We start from the raw sequence: 15,918 nt of genomic DNA, 5'->3' as shown, positions 1-15,918 counted from the left end.
TTAGTTGTATCTAGCGACCATCAAATTCAAACTGAGCTAATATTTCCCATGAAATGACACACGTACTGAGACTAAAATATGGGTTTACGTCATTTTCAAATCATTGCTTGCTGTTTTTATTTACATTACACAGAAGATGTATGAAGATCATCATGAAAATCATAAGTGAGAATCTCTGACTTTTGGATTTTAAAGTTCTGCACATGCTGAAATTGAACTTCTTGGCATCAAAAACAATGACATTATAGATTTATTATTATTTCATATAATGCCTCATTTGAACATGTACACCAAACCACCCCATAATAAGCAGCTGTACAGAATCAGTAAAAAGATATAAATATCTAAAAAACTTGATACGAAGGACCACAAACATAGAGGGACGGCAGCATCAATGCAGCCACAAGTATCTCTTGTCTCTGTTGTTTTGCCATCTGGCACAGATCTTACAGCCTCAAAGTCTTTTTGCTGTCTGCTGATAGTCTGCACATCTCCTCAGCCTCACCAGACCTGGGACTACACAGACATCCTTCGATGTCTGTGGTTCTTCTTAATCACTTTCCCTCTCTTCCTTGCTCTGTTGGCATTTTAACAGAAATGTGGTAACACTTCAGGTCCTCTTCAGACACCAAGTCGGGTGCACGGCTCATGAGGTCATGACCGCGGAATGACTTGGGGAAGGCGATTACGTCGCGGATGCTGGGAGCTCCGACTATTATTGAGACCAGTCGATCCAAACCTAGAAAAGGATAAAGAAATAAAGAGACAACTTGATCAATATACTGTTCAATATTGCACAATTTACTCTGAATTCACTGTTCAATTGTCCATGCAGGCTTCGCAATACATGCATTTTATACTAAGGACCTGGCAGAAAAAAGCTTGATCGTGTTCAGTCGAATGGTACAGACAGATACAGCTGAAATGGGCTAATAGTAAGAGTCAGACAAGTTCAGCACTGCTGCGCATTTGTCAAGTCACATCTTCCAAACCCAAATCATTTTGCACAATAACTGACTTGCTCACAGTTACTGAAACTCCATTCAGGCCCGGTGCTGCTCTGCTCTGAACATCTTATTCAGGTGTCACTGTGTGCCAGCTAATGACACAAACAGTGACAGTGTTGCCACCCTGTGGTCAAACCAGAAAGTACAGCTTTCAACTTTATCATTTCTATTCACACACTTCACACAAAACAAATACCAAACAAAGAACCACAAGACTCACAAACTACAGAGCAGTTTGGATTGTGTCTCTGCAGCATGTCTTTTGTCCTGTGTCCCTCCCCTCACCTCCAACCAGTCACAGCAGATGACCGCCCCTCCCTGAGCTTGGTTCTGCTAGATGTGTCTTCCTGTTAAAAAGGAGCTTTTCCTTCCCTCTGTCACCAAGTGCTTGCTCAAAGGACATTTCAAGATTGTTGGGTTCTCTCTGTATTATTTTTTAGAGAGTATTTACAATATTAGGTGCCTTAAGGTGCCTGATGCTGGGATATGGCACAAAATATATAATAACAAAATTGGACCCCCCCTCCAGCCTTAAATTATTCATTCACAAACTCGGATGCACAAATTGACCAGAAATTTTAATAAAAGTACCATCCAACTGTAAGTGTCTCTCCTTCTCTGTTCAGCGTACCAAAATGTTAACTCTAAGTTTGAACAACAAACATTCTGAGAAATCTCATACAGTTATGAGCTAAAACATAAAAATCCCACAAATGAATTATAAACTGATCCATCCTTATTGTCTTGGTCCAGCACTGTAAATAATTATGTGGACTTTAGCTGCTGGCGTTGTAGCACGAGACAGTGGTTTGTGGGCTGAAGAATGACCTGCCTAATGAATGGCATGGGAACACTAATAATTACCCAGTTAGTGCTATAGTGGGGATTTATATACAACTAATGGAGAAACATGTGTAACTAAAATCAAGCATGTTGCCATGGATATGTGTTAGTGCTAAGAGCAATTCAAGAAAATACACTGATCTCTTTTCAGTGGTTAGGGAAACTGGACCGCCTACAAACAGTATTTAGAGTGAAAGCAATGATATCAGGTTGATACCGTGTGGTTAGTAAAAACCCAGTGTATGCACACATGTAAGTCATATACGAGCTCAGTGATAAATCGAGCAGAGTTGAGCTCACCCAGAGCAATGCCTCCATGAGGCGGCGCTCCTGAATCCAAGGCCTCGAGGAGGTGGGAGAGAAGTCCGGGGTCCTCCTGAAACACAAAAACAGTTGGAAACAGTTAGTGTTAACACTGAAACGTCCCACTCTTTCATAAGTGAAAGACTGAACTGCACCAAGATGGAGGAAGCCACTGACCTTAAGGACATTCTTCAGTACATAAAACTGCTCTGAGGCTTTGTGGATGCGAATGGAGCCTCCTCCGATCTCACAGCCATTTAACACCAGGTCATAGTGCTGACCACGAACCTGTGAAATACAGAATTTACAAACAGACGATACATCCTGCATTTTTCTACATAATTAAAAATAACTAATAAAGTACTACACGAGTACCTTATGTGGATCAGTATAGAGTAACCGTGTGTCCTCTGGCACTGGTGCAGTAAATGGATGATGAGCTGATTCCAGCTCCTCTGGATCATCTTCTTTGGGCAAGAAGAGAGGAAAGTCCACGACCCACAGGAAGTGGAAGGCTGAGGGGTCACGCACGACCACACCATGAGACTCCAGGAGCTTTGCACACTGCAGGCGAAGATGACCCAGCAATGGGCACTGAGAGCAGAAAAGAGAGTCAGATGAAGGGAGCGTTTGTATCAGCTCTGTGCTTCTTTGTTTGACAGCCGACTCAAACCAAGCCTCTTACAACAGTGTGGTGGGAGCCTGCTGCAATCAGAAGCAGGTCTCCTGGCTTGGCTTCAGTCCACTTCAGCAGCTCGTCTGTGACAGACGAAGACAGCAGCTTCTTCAGGGGAGACTTCAATGTCCCGTCTGCTCTGACCAGCACCAGGCTCAGCTCCTTAACGCACGAGGAGAAAACACAACTTGTGACTTTCTACTAGTGTTTGTAACACACAAGTGTTTGTAACACACAAGTGTTTGTAACACACAAGTGTTTGTAACACACAAGTGTTTGTAACACACAAGTGTTTATCTCAGAACAACGTGAGGCGTAAAAGAAAGAAAAGGATAAGAGACCTACCTGTCCAAACTGAGTCTTGGCTATTTGTTTCAGTTCTTCCAAATCCTTCCCAGTGAAAAGTTTCTGTTACAAGAAAGAAAACATAATGTGAGACACACAAATTCACATATGAGAGTTGTCAGCTTCTCTTGTGGCACAAAAACACATCTTCTGTTCTACATTTTCAGCATTCTCTGCCACAGGAAATGGTTCTGTTCTTACTGCTCCACTGGGGACACAGACGGCCCGAACGGAGCCTCCTGGTTGGCCAAGAGCTGATTGGAGGAATTCAATTTCCGTGGAAAGGAAGATCTGACTGAGGTCTATTAGCTGCACAAATAGACAAATAAAATAAAAAAATCATATAATTCACTCATGTTGTACATTAAACAAAAGAGTAAAAGATGTAGCATGTTCAGTAAGGACATAGTTTCAGTTAGGACCCCAAGAAATCAAACACCTTCATGTTGAATCTGGTGTCGGGTTTGTCCACACCGTAGTCCCTCATGGCCTCTTCATATGTCAGAGTTTGGAAAGGAGCCTTAAGAGGACCACGTTCTGCAGGCCAAGAGTACTGCAGCAAACCCTCCACCAGTGACATGATACCTGCCTGGTCCACAAAAGACATCTCTATGTCCACCTGGGAGAAACGACAAGAGGATTTTCAGAATTCAGACAACATGACATGATCCAACATGTCACATGTATGTGACAACAGGCCGGTCTATGGGCCAGACTAATCGGACTATATGTACTCAGATTACAGGAGAGACACATGGTACTCACACAATCCTGAATTGAAATCTGTGATAAAATATCACAGGAGCAAAGATGGCACCAGTATGTGTTTGCAAATCTTATTTTGGTGCAAAATCAGCAAACCTTTTAAATTACGCACATCATTGTTTGCAATGTTTTCACTCACAGCTGTAAAAGAATTCCAGCAGCAGCAGGATCCAAACAAAAAAGAGCTTTGGAATCAACTTGAAACATCGAGACAGGCTCGATCAAGATTTACAGTAAATTATATTGTGTGCTTTACATCTGGGAAGTGAGCTGCCATGTAAAAAGTACAGTTTAATTATTCTGTATTAGTTTTTTTAATTCGTCCTTTAAGTACTTTATTATTACATTTCTTAGCATTTTAAATTATTATTTTTTAGCAGTTTTATGCAACAGTGGGGTGATAAAATATCAAATCTTAGCAGTACCTTTATATATAACTTTTGTGGATTTAAAAAAAAATCCATAATGCTTAGGCTCAGCAGAGGACAAAAATATCCAATTTGTCACAGTAGTTTGAGAAGGAGAATCCTGGACTACATGCACGAACGGCACGCAATTAGATTTGAAGCATAACATTTTGATACAGGTTAGGATTCCTGTTTTTCACACAAGTGGCCTGGATTCAACACCCAGTATGCTCACCTGTACTTCAGGCAGGTGAGCTACACTACACAGTTTAATTAGCTGTTGAATGCACCAGTCAGCTGATAAAATATTAAAACTAACAGGTGGTCTACACACACAAGTGGTACGAAATCGCCCATATGGAAAAGATATATATATAAATCTTATAAAGTTTGTATCTGTCGTGTGAAACTTGTATGAAAAGCATATAAGTGTGAAAACAGATATAAGATCCCTTGAAAAATTATATAATGAAACTTGTATGTTTTGGATACTTACTAAAACAATGTATGAAAGTAATGCGAAAGTGGCCACTTTCATGAGTAAATCATGTAAGCCTTATATGATTTAATCACATATAAGTTTTTACTATTTCTTTTCCGTATGGGCGGGTTTGAAGTCAGACATTTTATTTCAGAAACTGAACAAACTTCTAGTGGTTAAGATTCCAGATTTTCCCACAGGCAGCTGAGGTTTGACTCCCAGTATAGGAAAGGGCAGTTTAATCATATACTCAAAGCTAACAGGACATCAGTCGTTTTCTCTTTTTCACGAATCTGTCATTTGTTTTGATTTGTTGCTCTTACCGCAGTTGGCTCTGAGCTCTGGATAGCTTTTGCAACTTCTCCTGTTAGTTTTTTTTTTTTTTTTAAATGTCCATGTTCAGCTGTGTCTGTGAGTGTGCACACAACTATTTGCCTGCACTGCTGCGCGTGTGCTGCATATGTCACACATGCATGAAGAGGACTACTTGTAAATAGATATATGGGAGGTTGGCCAGCAATTTCAAATATCTCATGTCTGAAACAGACTGAAAAATGTATTTTTCTTTTTTTAAACTGTGGCGCTTCAAACTTGTGTGTATTCCATCTCACCTGGGTGAATTCAGGCTGCCTGTCTGGTTTGGAGCCTTCGTCTCTGTAGCACCGGGCTATCTGAAAGTACCTGCCACAGAGGAGACAGAAGACAGAGGTTGTTGGCCATTAACAGCAGGTTCTGACTCTAACGTGGTGGACTTCTAAAAATTCTGTTATGTGTGCAAAGCTGTCAGCAGTGGAAATCAGTCAGGTCTAAGTGCTTTATTTCAGTATGGGAGTGCAATCATCCTTTGGTTCTTCTCCCCGGTATATAGGCAGTGACATAAGATTAATACCCCTAGGCTTTTTTCTCTTTTATCCAAGTACATGTTTCACACACAGAGTACGAATCTCCAGTATTTGCTCCATGCCTAGTCATCACATTTTAGGCTGGTATAGCAAACTTGCTTTAACCTCCTAGGACCTGGCGTCCACATATGTGGACATCATATTTTGGGTTATTTAGAACAAAATACTCAATTTTGCTCTACAAGGGCCTGATATCCACTTACGAGGACATTATACTGCTACTGTTCTATCGAATTTTAAACGAATATCCTCATATGTGGCTCTCATTTTTCTTAGAAACAAAAATCAGGTTAAAAAACAAAACAACAACTGGTAATTGTTTGTTTTTACATTCATCAGGTCCCAATCAGCCCAAATATCAAAGAGAAATTAAAAACGCATGCCATGAAAGAGTTTGGGTCTTAGGAGGTTAAAATGGTTTCTTATTAGCTGATGGTGGTCAGAAGTTTGCAGACGCTCATCGTGAACATAAACGTGACAGTAATTTTAAATAACCTCTTTGAACTGTTTTTTCCCAGGGTGGAATGATACACGTGCTTTATGTACAGCATACATCTTTAATAACAAATATAACTTGACTATTATTTCTCTAATGTCCCTTACAATGCTTTGCCTCGACGAGACGCTTTGAGTAGCCGTCAACAAGCTTGTGGCATAATTCTCGATGGATATTTGACCACCACTTCTTGGTAGAATTTTTAGAGTTCATTTAAATTGGTTGGTTTCCTGGTCCCAGCCTTTATGTGTAACCAACAAATTTTCAACTAGGTTGAGGTTGCAGTATTGGGAAGACCGTTTCAACTGTCCAGCTGTGGATTTGTTGAAAAATTTGGAAGTAGTCCTCCTATATTATTCTCTCTATTTTGGGCAATTTACCCGTATCACTGGTGGCAAAACATCCCCAAAGCTTGATGCTACCACCACCATGCTTGACGGTTGGTATGGTCCTCTTAGATTTGAAAGTCTCATCTTAATCCTCCAAACATACCCCTTGTAATTGTGGCCTAATAGCTCAATCTTTGTCTCGTCCAACCATAAAACCTCTTCACTTTCTGGGTCAGCACCCTCTCAGTCCATGTAATATAAAACTTGTTTCACTTGGGAAAGTGGCACTAATGTTCAAGTTCATGGCAGTCTTAAGCCCTGTGCTTCCTGGGTTGTTTCCTGAATAACCTAATCAATTTCCTCTCCTCTGAGGGAGAAATTGGTCTTCTTCCAGACAATCCAAACAATTTGCATTTACATGCAGTTGTTTGAATTTATTATCTTGCAGTATTCAGTTGTTTAGAAAGGTCTCCAACAGACCTTCCCAGTTTGTATACATCTACAGGTCTCCTTCCAAGACCTTAAGTGAGTTCTTTCCCCATTCTTGAGTGCTGGTCAGTCCAATGAATGCTGTCAAAAAATCATTTTTATACTGGCAAAAAGGGCAAAATCATGATCACTAACCAGTAGTTAAAAGACACTGTAGAACCTTGTACATACATACATTAAAGACGCATGTATGTACATCATCATTAAAAGCCCCAAATTACCATGACATTCATGCTCCCGACGAGTGGATGAAAACTTCTGACCAGAACTGTATGCTCACTATTCGTTCCCTTTTAACTCTGTTTTCGATCTGGACCAGTGCAGCGTTTAAAAACAACAAACATCTTTCTGTTAAATAGCAGATTGTGGAGCCTGCACCCACCTGTCTACGCCAGCCACCATGAGAAGCTGCTTAAACTGCTGTGGACTCTGGGGTAAAGAGTAAAATAATCCTGGCTCTCTGGAGGGAACCACAAACTCTTTGGCTCCCTAAAACACAAACACTCATTAAGTTCATTAAAATATCAGATATGAAACCATAACATGTAAGCCAAATTATGTTTTTGCTGTTATATTTATATTTAATAGAACCAAAGAATTTTTTAGAAACTGTTCTTATAGACCATTAAAGGTGGATTGTTGTGCAAGTTTCTGCTCTTTAACCTGGTAAACATGTAAAAATGTCTACAAATGTCTTACCCCTGGTGTCCTTTTGAACAGAGTGGGAGTTTCCACATCCACAAAGCCTATTCATTACAGCAAAACAACAACAACAGCAAAAAGCATATGAAAATCAGAGCTTGCTACAGCAAGAACAGATTAGTTTCCTCTTACAGGCAACAACATCAGTGACAGTCCTGTGACCTTTTATGTCTGGGCAAATTAAAGACAGAACACAAACATGGCTGTCCATACCGTGCACATTACAGAGATACTCCCTCATCTTCATCACCAGCTGGGATCTCAGTCTTAGGTTCTTCTGCATCTGTGATGACCTCAGGTCCAGGTAGCGATACTGCATCCGCAATGACTCAGACTTCTGGTGAGTAAAAAAATTTTTTATTATTACAGCGTGCTCAATAGTCCACGTCCATGTAACGTTAAGTTACTTACTTTGACAAAGTCTTTTATCTCAAACGGCAGCTTCTGGCACACATTGAAGACCTCCACATTCTCTGCCAAGACTTCGATCTCTCCTGTCGGCATCTCCTGGTTTAAACACACGATTCAAAACAGAATTAGGCGACTAATCACCAAAAGTCTCATTATATTGCTACAGAAAGCAATTTAAGATTGATGAAATGGTATCAATTCACCAGATTATTTAGGACAGACAGTCACTCCTTGGAAAAGAAAGTTTCTGATCCCTGTCCTTTACTATGTTCATTAAAGGACAGAACATTATTATGCTATTTGATAAATATAGTGAAACATATTGATGAGAGAGTGTTGGTACTTTTTTTCCCCTTCCACGTTTAAAACCAGGCACTCAGTATATTAAGCACAGTGTGACTGGATGCTGTAGTAATTAGGATTCCTGGCCCATGTGGGTTAAACTCAAAGTACAGGAACTAGACTTTCCTCACCACCCCCTGCAGGTGGGTGGTGTTTCACTGCACCTTCAGAAGCACGTACAGACCTTGTTCTCCTGCCCCACTGGTCGGTTCCTGACTGTTCCTGTAACCTTGATGACAGACTCGGGCGTCAGATTGCACAACGTGGCTTTCAAAGTACTTGGAGACTTAAAACAGAGGAAACAAACTATTTAGTTCTGTATTTTACAGCACAGCGTTCATTGGTAATGTTAGTGTATTTTGTTGTTTTCTTCCATACTTCCTGAGGAATTAGAATTTGTGTCAAGCCGCTGAAGTCTCGCAGGATGACGAACAGGTCCTGCCTGTAGGGGGCAGAGACACATACTGTTTCTCAAATTTATATGAGACCCTTTGAAGAATGATGAAAGAACTTTTTTTAAGATGGTCTTAGTTCTCTTGGCTTTCTTGAGATCTTTCAGAGTTTTACTTAAATTTTTTTTGGCCTTTTTCTGCTTGTACTCGATAGAGTACAGTGAAGAGTGACGGAGAGAGAGGGGAACACGTGTGGCAAAGGGTTGCGGGTCGGATTCAAACCTGTGCTGGCCACTCTCAGACATACGGCCTGCTCATCCCAGTGAGCTAAACCAGCACCCAGAGGTTTTCTTAAGACGTTTGCTGCTTTTTCACTCATTTCCAGTCCAGTCCTTGCACCTGACCATTTTCAGCTGGTTGTCATGAAGCCATTCTTAAGCAAGGGAAACGGGGAGAAAAGGCTGGGGAACGCCAAATTACACAAGAACCGGCAAAGGTCTTATAGAGCGATTAACCCAAATTGGACACTTTCGGTTTTGGAGGTCAGGAGAGAGGTACAACAGTGGGTTACTACAGCCATCTGTAAAACACACTGGGGGCTCAGTCATATCAATCAACCAGTGGCTGACTACCTGAGATACTGGACCCAGCCACACAGAGTGACTTTCTTCCCCGCATCATCTGATCGCAGTTCTCCACAGGTGTGACTCCTGAACGACAGACTGCTGGGACCTGATCGTAAGATGGATTTGGGACACAAGTCACAAGTTACACTTTGATACTCATTTTAAGTACTTACTGAAACTGAAGTGAATTTCTGCCGCATTAACAGATATGCAGAAATGTATAGAATTACAGTTTTTACAGAGACGGAAGAACAAATGTTTTACAAAATAATAAGTGTCCAAAAGTCTTAGATAATACAAGCAAACACGTCTCCTACAAAGTGGAAGATTCTAAAGGATTCTAATGAAACATGAATGATGTGGACAAGCTGGACTCAACTGAGAATCCTGTCCAATAACTACAAATGTAGACAGGCGAAGACCAGTAGAAGAAGTAGTGGCATTGGGCGCACGCACGTCACGTCAGTGTACAGGCTGGAGTACAGCCAGCTGATGAGTACCTGTGGAGGGCGGAGCAGCCCCGCAGAGTCCGTATGAGCAGCTCAGATGTCTGAGCTGAGGTCTCCACAGCAGCCGACCTTGACTGGGAGTCGAAGCTGAGCTCTGATACCAGACAGCATGAGCTCTGAGTCCTGTGAACACACTCCGCAGCACCAGCCTGCCTTTTGTTGCCATTTCTTTCAAAACACAGAGTGAAGCTCAGGCTGAGGAGAGCATGTTATTCAGAGCCGTGTCTGTCGCACTCCTCTCCCTCAGAGTAACAGGCTTGCAGAGTCCTTAAGGTTGTAATGTGAGCATTATGAAGCTCCACGGCAGTGAGAGCAGGTGAGCTGCCGTTACTCTTCCTGGATCCGGATAAGACTCGTGAGAAGTTTTCACGACTGCCTGCTCATGAGGATGGGCTGCTGTGCATCTGTTCAGTCTCATCCAGTCATGTGGCAATCGGCGCATTTTTACCGGACGTGACGTCACGTTGCTAGACGAGAACAGTCAACCTGCGACATGATCGATCTAACTCGCGAGGAAAAAGTCCACACGCTTTCAAGATTTCATCAATCTCCGATTCTTTTTCTAGAGACAACGCAACTTTTAGTTTAGTTTTTCAAGGATGTTATTTAGTCTGTTGCCAGATTATTTATACGCAGCATTAGAATTACAAAACCAACCCCAAGTTTGTTCTCTTCTTAACTCGTTAAATTTGTTTAAGAAAATAAACCACAGAAAACATATATTATAAAGAGTGGTGTCAAACTCGTGTCACATCGTGGGCCACACACAGCCCACTTATGATCGAGTGGGCTGTGTGCCGCATGACTGGATGAGACATGACAGCCCACTCGATCATAAGTGGGCTGTGTGTGCAGTGAAACTCCACAATAAATGTGTAAAATGACAGAAATTTGTGATAGTTTGTGATAGTTCATTGCACTGAGTTCTAACAGTGCAATGACACAACTGTTTTAAAGCATCTTCCTAACTGCTTATCTGAGATGAGATATATCTCCCCTTGTGGTTTGTTTTCCGCTTCTCCTTGTATATGTGGCCTTAATGTATTATTGCATTCTGTTCATTAATTCTGTCTCTACAGATGTCTGTATCGAATGTCTCTGTATTTTCCATTTATATTAATTTTTACAGTTCCCTTAGGCAGTTCATTGTATCATTTTAAATTTATACAACACTAATTTCTATATTTTCATTTGTACTTTAAGTATTATGACAGTGCTATTATATTTCCCCATTTAAAAGCTTATCATGATCATGGCCAAATCTTCAAATTATCAGGTCAGTATATGTAAAAAGTAATCCCTTTAAGCCCCAAGTTCAGGCGTCACATTTTCCAAACAGCCGGTTTTCTGGTCTTGACAGAGAGACGCTGTCACTACTGTGGTCATCTCAGGCACACAGCCTCACCCATGTGCAGTGGAGAGGAGCTTTTTCCTTTTTCTTTGAAAGGATTGTATGTATGTTCCCACTTAGCCTGTTTGGTGCCCTGGGCGAACACCCACTCTCTGTTAATTCTTGATATTTATAGTGATCTGTACATCCATCCATTCGCTTCCGCTTATCCTTTTCAGGGTCGCGGGGGGTGCTGGAGCCAATCCCAGCTGTCATAGGGCGAAAGGCGGGGTACACCCTGGACAGGTCGCCAGTCTGTCGCAGGGCCAACACACAAGGACAGACAACCATTCATACTCACATTCACTCGTACATTCACACCTAGTGGCAATTTGGATTATCCAATTAACCTATCCCCACAAGCTGCATGTCTTCGGAGGGTGGGAGGAAGCCGGAGTACCCGGAGGGAACCCACGCAAACACGGGGAGAACATGCAAACTCCACACAGAAAGACCCCGGCCTGATGGTGGAATTGAACTCAGGACCTTCTTGCTGTGCGGCAACAGTGCTAACCACCGTGCCCTAATACAGGGAGTGCAGAATTATTAGGCAAATGAGTATTTTGTCCACATCAACCTCTTCATGCATGTTGTCTTACTCCAAGCTGTATAGGCTCGAAAGCCTACTACCAATTAAGCATATTAGGTGATGTGCATCTCTGTAATGAGAAGGGGTGTGGTCTAATGACATCAACACCCTATATCAGGTGTGCATAATTATTAGGCAACGTCCTTTCCTTTGGCAAAATGGGTCAAAAGAAGGACTTGACAGGCTCAGAAAAGTCAAAAATAGTGAGATATCTTGCAGAGGGATGCAGCAGTCTCAAAATTGCAAAGCTTCTGAAGCGTGATCATCGAACAATCAAGCGTTTCATTCAAAATAGTCAACAGAGTCGCAAGAAGCGTGTGGAAAAACCAAGGCGCAAAATAACTGCCCATGAACTGAGAAAAGTCAAGCGTGCAGCTGCCAAGATGCCACTTGCCACCAGTTTGGCCATATTTCAGAGCTGCAACATCACTGGAGTGCCCAAAAGCACAAGGTGTGCAATACTCAGAGACATGGCCAAGGTAAGAAAGGCTGAAAGATGACCACCACTGAACAAGACACACAAGCTGAAACGTCAAGACTGGGCCAAGAAATATCTCAAGACTGGTTTTTCTAAGGTTTTATGGACTGATGAAATGAGAGTGAGTCTTGATGGGCCAGATGGATGGGCCCGTGGCTGGATTGGTAAAGGGCAGAGAGCTCCAGTCCGACTCAGACGCCAGAACTGGTTTGGGCTGGTATCATCAAAGATGAGCTTGTGGGGCCTTTTCGGGTTGAGGATGGAGTCAAGCTCAACTCCCAGTCCTACTGCCAGTTTCTGGAAGACACCTTCTTCAAGCAGTGGTACAGGAAGAAGTCTGCATCCTTCAAGAAAAACATGATTTTCATGCAGGACAATGCTCCATCACACGCGTCCAAGTACTCCACAGCGTGGCTGGCAAGAAAGGGTATAAAAGAAGAAAAACTAATGACATGGCCACCTTGTTCACCTGATCTGAACCCCATTGAGAACCTGTGGTCCATCATCAAATGTGAGATTTACAAGGAGGGAAAACAGTACACCTCTCTGAACAGTGTCTGGGAGGCTGTGGTTGCTGCTGCACACAATGTTGATGTTGAACAGATCAAAACACTGACAGAATCCATGGATGGCAGGCTTTTGAGTGTCCTTGCAAAGAAAGGTGGCTATATTGGTCGCTGATTTGGTTTTGGTTTGTTTTTGAATGTCAGAAACGTATATTTGTGAATGTGGAGATGTTATATTGGTTTCACTGGTAAAAAAAAATTGAAATGGGTATATATTTGTTTTTTGTTAAGTTGCCTAATAATTATGCACAGTAATAGTCACCTGCACACACAGATATCCCCCTAAAATAGCTAAAACTAAAAACTACTTCCAAAAACATTCAGCTTTGATATTAATGAGTTTTTTGGGTTCATTGAGAACATGGTTGTTGTTCAATAATAAAATTATTCCTCAAAAATACAACTTGCCTAATAATTCTGCACTCCCTGAATTTGCACTAATGTCATTTTTTTTTACTAGCAATGCTCCAAAGCTGTTCTGTGGATGTCGGCAACCAAATACCCTCTGATGTCTGTGTACGAGGAAACGGCCCAATCCGTTTGTGTGTAATGAACACAAATGTTGCTCTGTACGTAATCTATATTAAACCAGAGGCATGTTGATAAATATATATATATATATACATATACATAAGTAAGACGAGGGCTTGGTCTCTCCAAAGTTTCCTTTCTTTGTTTCTTCACGTTTCTGTGAGCAAAGAGAATTTTTGGATAAGAAGCTGCTGGGAAATCAAGCCCTCTGATCTTTGAGACCAGCCAGTGTTGCTGCCTCTCCAGTCTATATGACGCATCTTTTAAGCTGGTGTGATCACTCTGCTGCCCTCTACTGTTAGGAGTGGGATCAGCATGGAGACGCATTAATTAGCGCTCAGCAGTATAACTTACTAGCACTATTATTGAAGGTCTTATTAGTATGAATGACCATATTCTTGACATTGGGAAGCGTGGGCTGCAGGGTTGAGAATGAATACACGATCAGTGTAGGATCAAACCTGACCAACGCTGCTTTGACTTTTTGTGTTTATTTTTTTAAAGAGATGAAATGTAGAGTTTGATGTATTTTGCACATGTTCTTCTGAAAGGTGAACCTAAGGACTTTTCTGTACACACCATCTTATTTTAATACCAACACCATTCCTTTGACGTTGATTTTTCTTTTTTTCGAACTGCTGTTCGATACTGTTGCCTCTGACTGACAGATGTGTAGAGATGAATTGTAGTTGTGGGGCTGCTCTCCCCGACACTCCCTGCAGATTTTTGTTTAAGGTGAATTGTTTTTGTCCATTGAGTTTGTCCAAACACAGCTTTAGGACCTGCTCTGTTTAATCTGGCTCTCAGTGCCATTTCTTTTCTGTTAAAATGCTTCATGTTTGTTTTTTTGGACTTTATGCCTGTCATTGCCTTGCCTATTTTACCAAAAATAATGTTAATCAAATAATAATGGGTGTAGTTTGTAAGGTCAAGAGCAGACAAAGAATGTATTGAAAAAGCTGTTACAATCAGTTTCTTTGAAAAGTCTCATTTATTTGTACATTTTGGCGACAAAGCATCACGTGACTGAACTGACTGAGGACGATGAGAACATGGACGATGCGACAGCTCCCCAAAAATGAAGCCAAAACGTCTCTATCGCCCCCTGGTGTCTGGCTGCAGTATAGGTCATAAACCCCGCCTCCTCCATGTTAGCGGATGGGACTAGGGTCAGACTAAAATAAATTAATTCTCCTTAGATAACTTTTTTCCAAAGATTCTTTCTTTTGTTTTCAATAGCTCTCATCACGCTGACGCAACAAAATCAATGTTTGTTCTTCAACATAATTCAAGGGTTAATTTCCAAAACTTGCTTATGATCTTCAATTTGTAGCAGATCCACTATCACATAGCAGCTGGAGCAGTCTCCAATGGAGGTCAGTCCACTGCTGCCACCTGTGGCCAAATACCATAGCCTACTACTAGATTAACTTGTGACACATCTGCACCTGCTGCTATGATCACATTGAGTAGAGGCTGAGTGGCTGCACTTACCCCTGGTACATCCAAATCTACCCACAAACATGTTGACAGATGCAATCCCAGCAATGTGGATTGTCAACACTAAAAACAATCAGTAAGCAAAGACAACAGGGATAAATTTTTTCTGTTTATTTAGCACCCACAACATTTGTAGTCGCCTTCTGCACAGGGAAAGTCCACACACACACTGTGTGGTACCACTTTCCACAGAAGGTGCATTCAATCTGCAAGATTGAATGAGATTGTCAGAGTCATTGTCTGACTGTTTATTACTAATCACCTGCTGTACATTCACAGTAACTGCCATCTCCTTACAAATGTTTATTAGACTGACCACACTTATGCAGACTGTATATCACAACCAACTCTGAAATGTTCGTTTGCAGAGGGAAGACACAGGCAGACTATGCTAACGACATGTGATGTTACAACACTGGTGAAATATTAGTGTGTCATATATTTGTTCACGACATTTTTCTTATGGGCAAAAGTATTGATATCAGGATGGTGATTCTTATGACTATGTGTATGTCATTTGGCATTTTGTACAAATGTAGGCTGATAATAAATACATGATATCATTTCATTCATTTCAATGGTTTATTTGCATGACGCACAAACACACAGTTGAAAGGTACAAATGTATTGTGCATGAAACGAATTCAAACGTGCTGCAGATGTGTGTCACAGGTTGATCTGGCTGTAGGCTGTGGCATTTGGCCAGATGTGGCGCTGGTTGATTCGACTCAATGTTAGTGCACAAAGTAAACTGCTTGCTTTAGTTGTGCAGCAAAAACGCTGAAACCGGAGAAATACAACGTGCCAGGGGAACGACAAGTCTCCCGATCGTTTACTCT

General features: G+C 41.5%; 1 protein-coding gene across 1 annotated transcript; it reads right to left on the bottom strand.

The window, feature by feature from the left end:
- Positions 1-77: 77 nt before the first annotated feature.
- Positions 78-10,380, bottom strand: dars2 (aspartyl-tRNA synthetase 2, mitochondrial). The gene is made up of 17 exons (XM_026150505.2): positions 10,017-10,380; positions 9,523-9,622; positions 8,877-8,940; positions 8,683-8,784; positions 8,157-8,252; positions 7,959-8,082; positions 7,743-7,789; positions 7,426-7,532; positions 5,439-5,508; positions 3,614-3,793; positions 3,376-3,483; positions 3,175-3,237; positions 2,839-2,991; positions 2,529-2,747; positions 2,331-2,441; positions 2,151-2,226; positions 78-739 (listed from the first exon to the last, which is right to left on the bottom strand). Exons 1-17 carry the CDS (start codon positions 10,189-10,191, stop codon positions 555-557), a joined length of 1,980 nt encoding a protein of 659 aa, XP_026006290.2. The 5' UTR covers positions 10,192-10,380; the 3' UTR covers positions 78-554.
- Positions 10,381-15,918: the final 5,538 nt, after the last annotated feature.

Source organism: Astatotilapia calliptera, chromosome 18 (genome assembly GCF_964374335.1).
Source record: "Astatotilapia calliptera chromosome 18, fAstCal68.1, whole genome shotgun sequence".
NCBI lineage: Eukaryota > Metazoa > Chordata > Actinopteri > Cichliformes > Cichlidae > Astatotilapia > Astatotilapia calliptera.
This window is presented reverse-complemented; position numbering and strand designations above follow the sequence as displayed.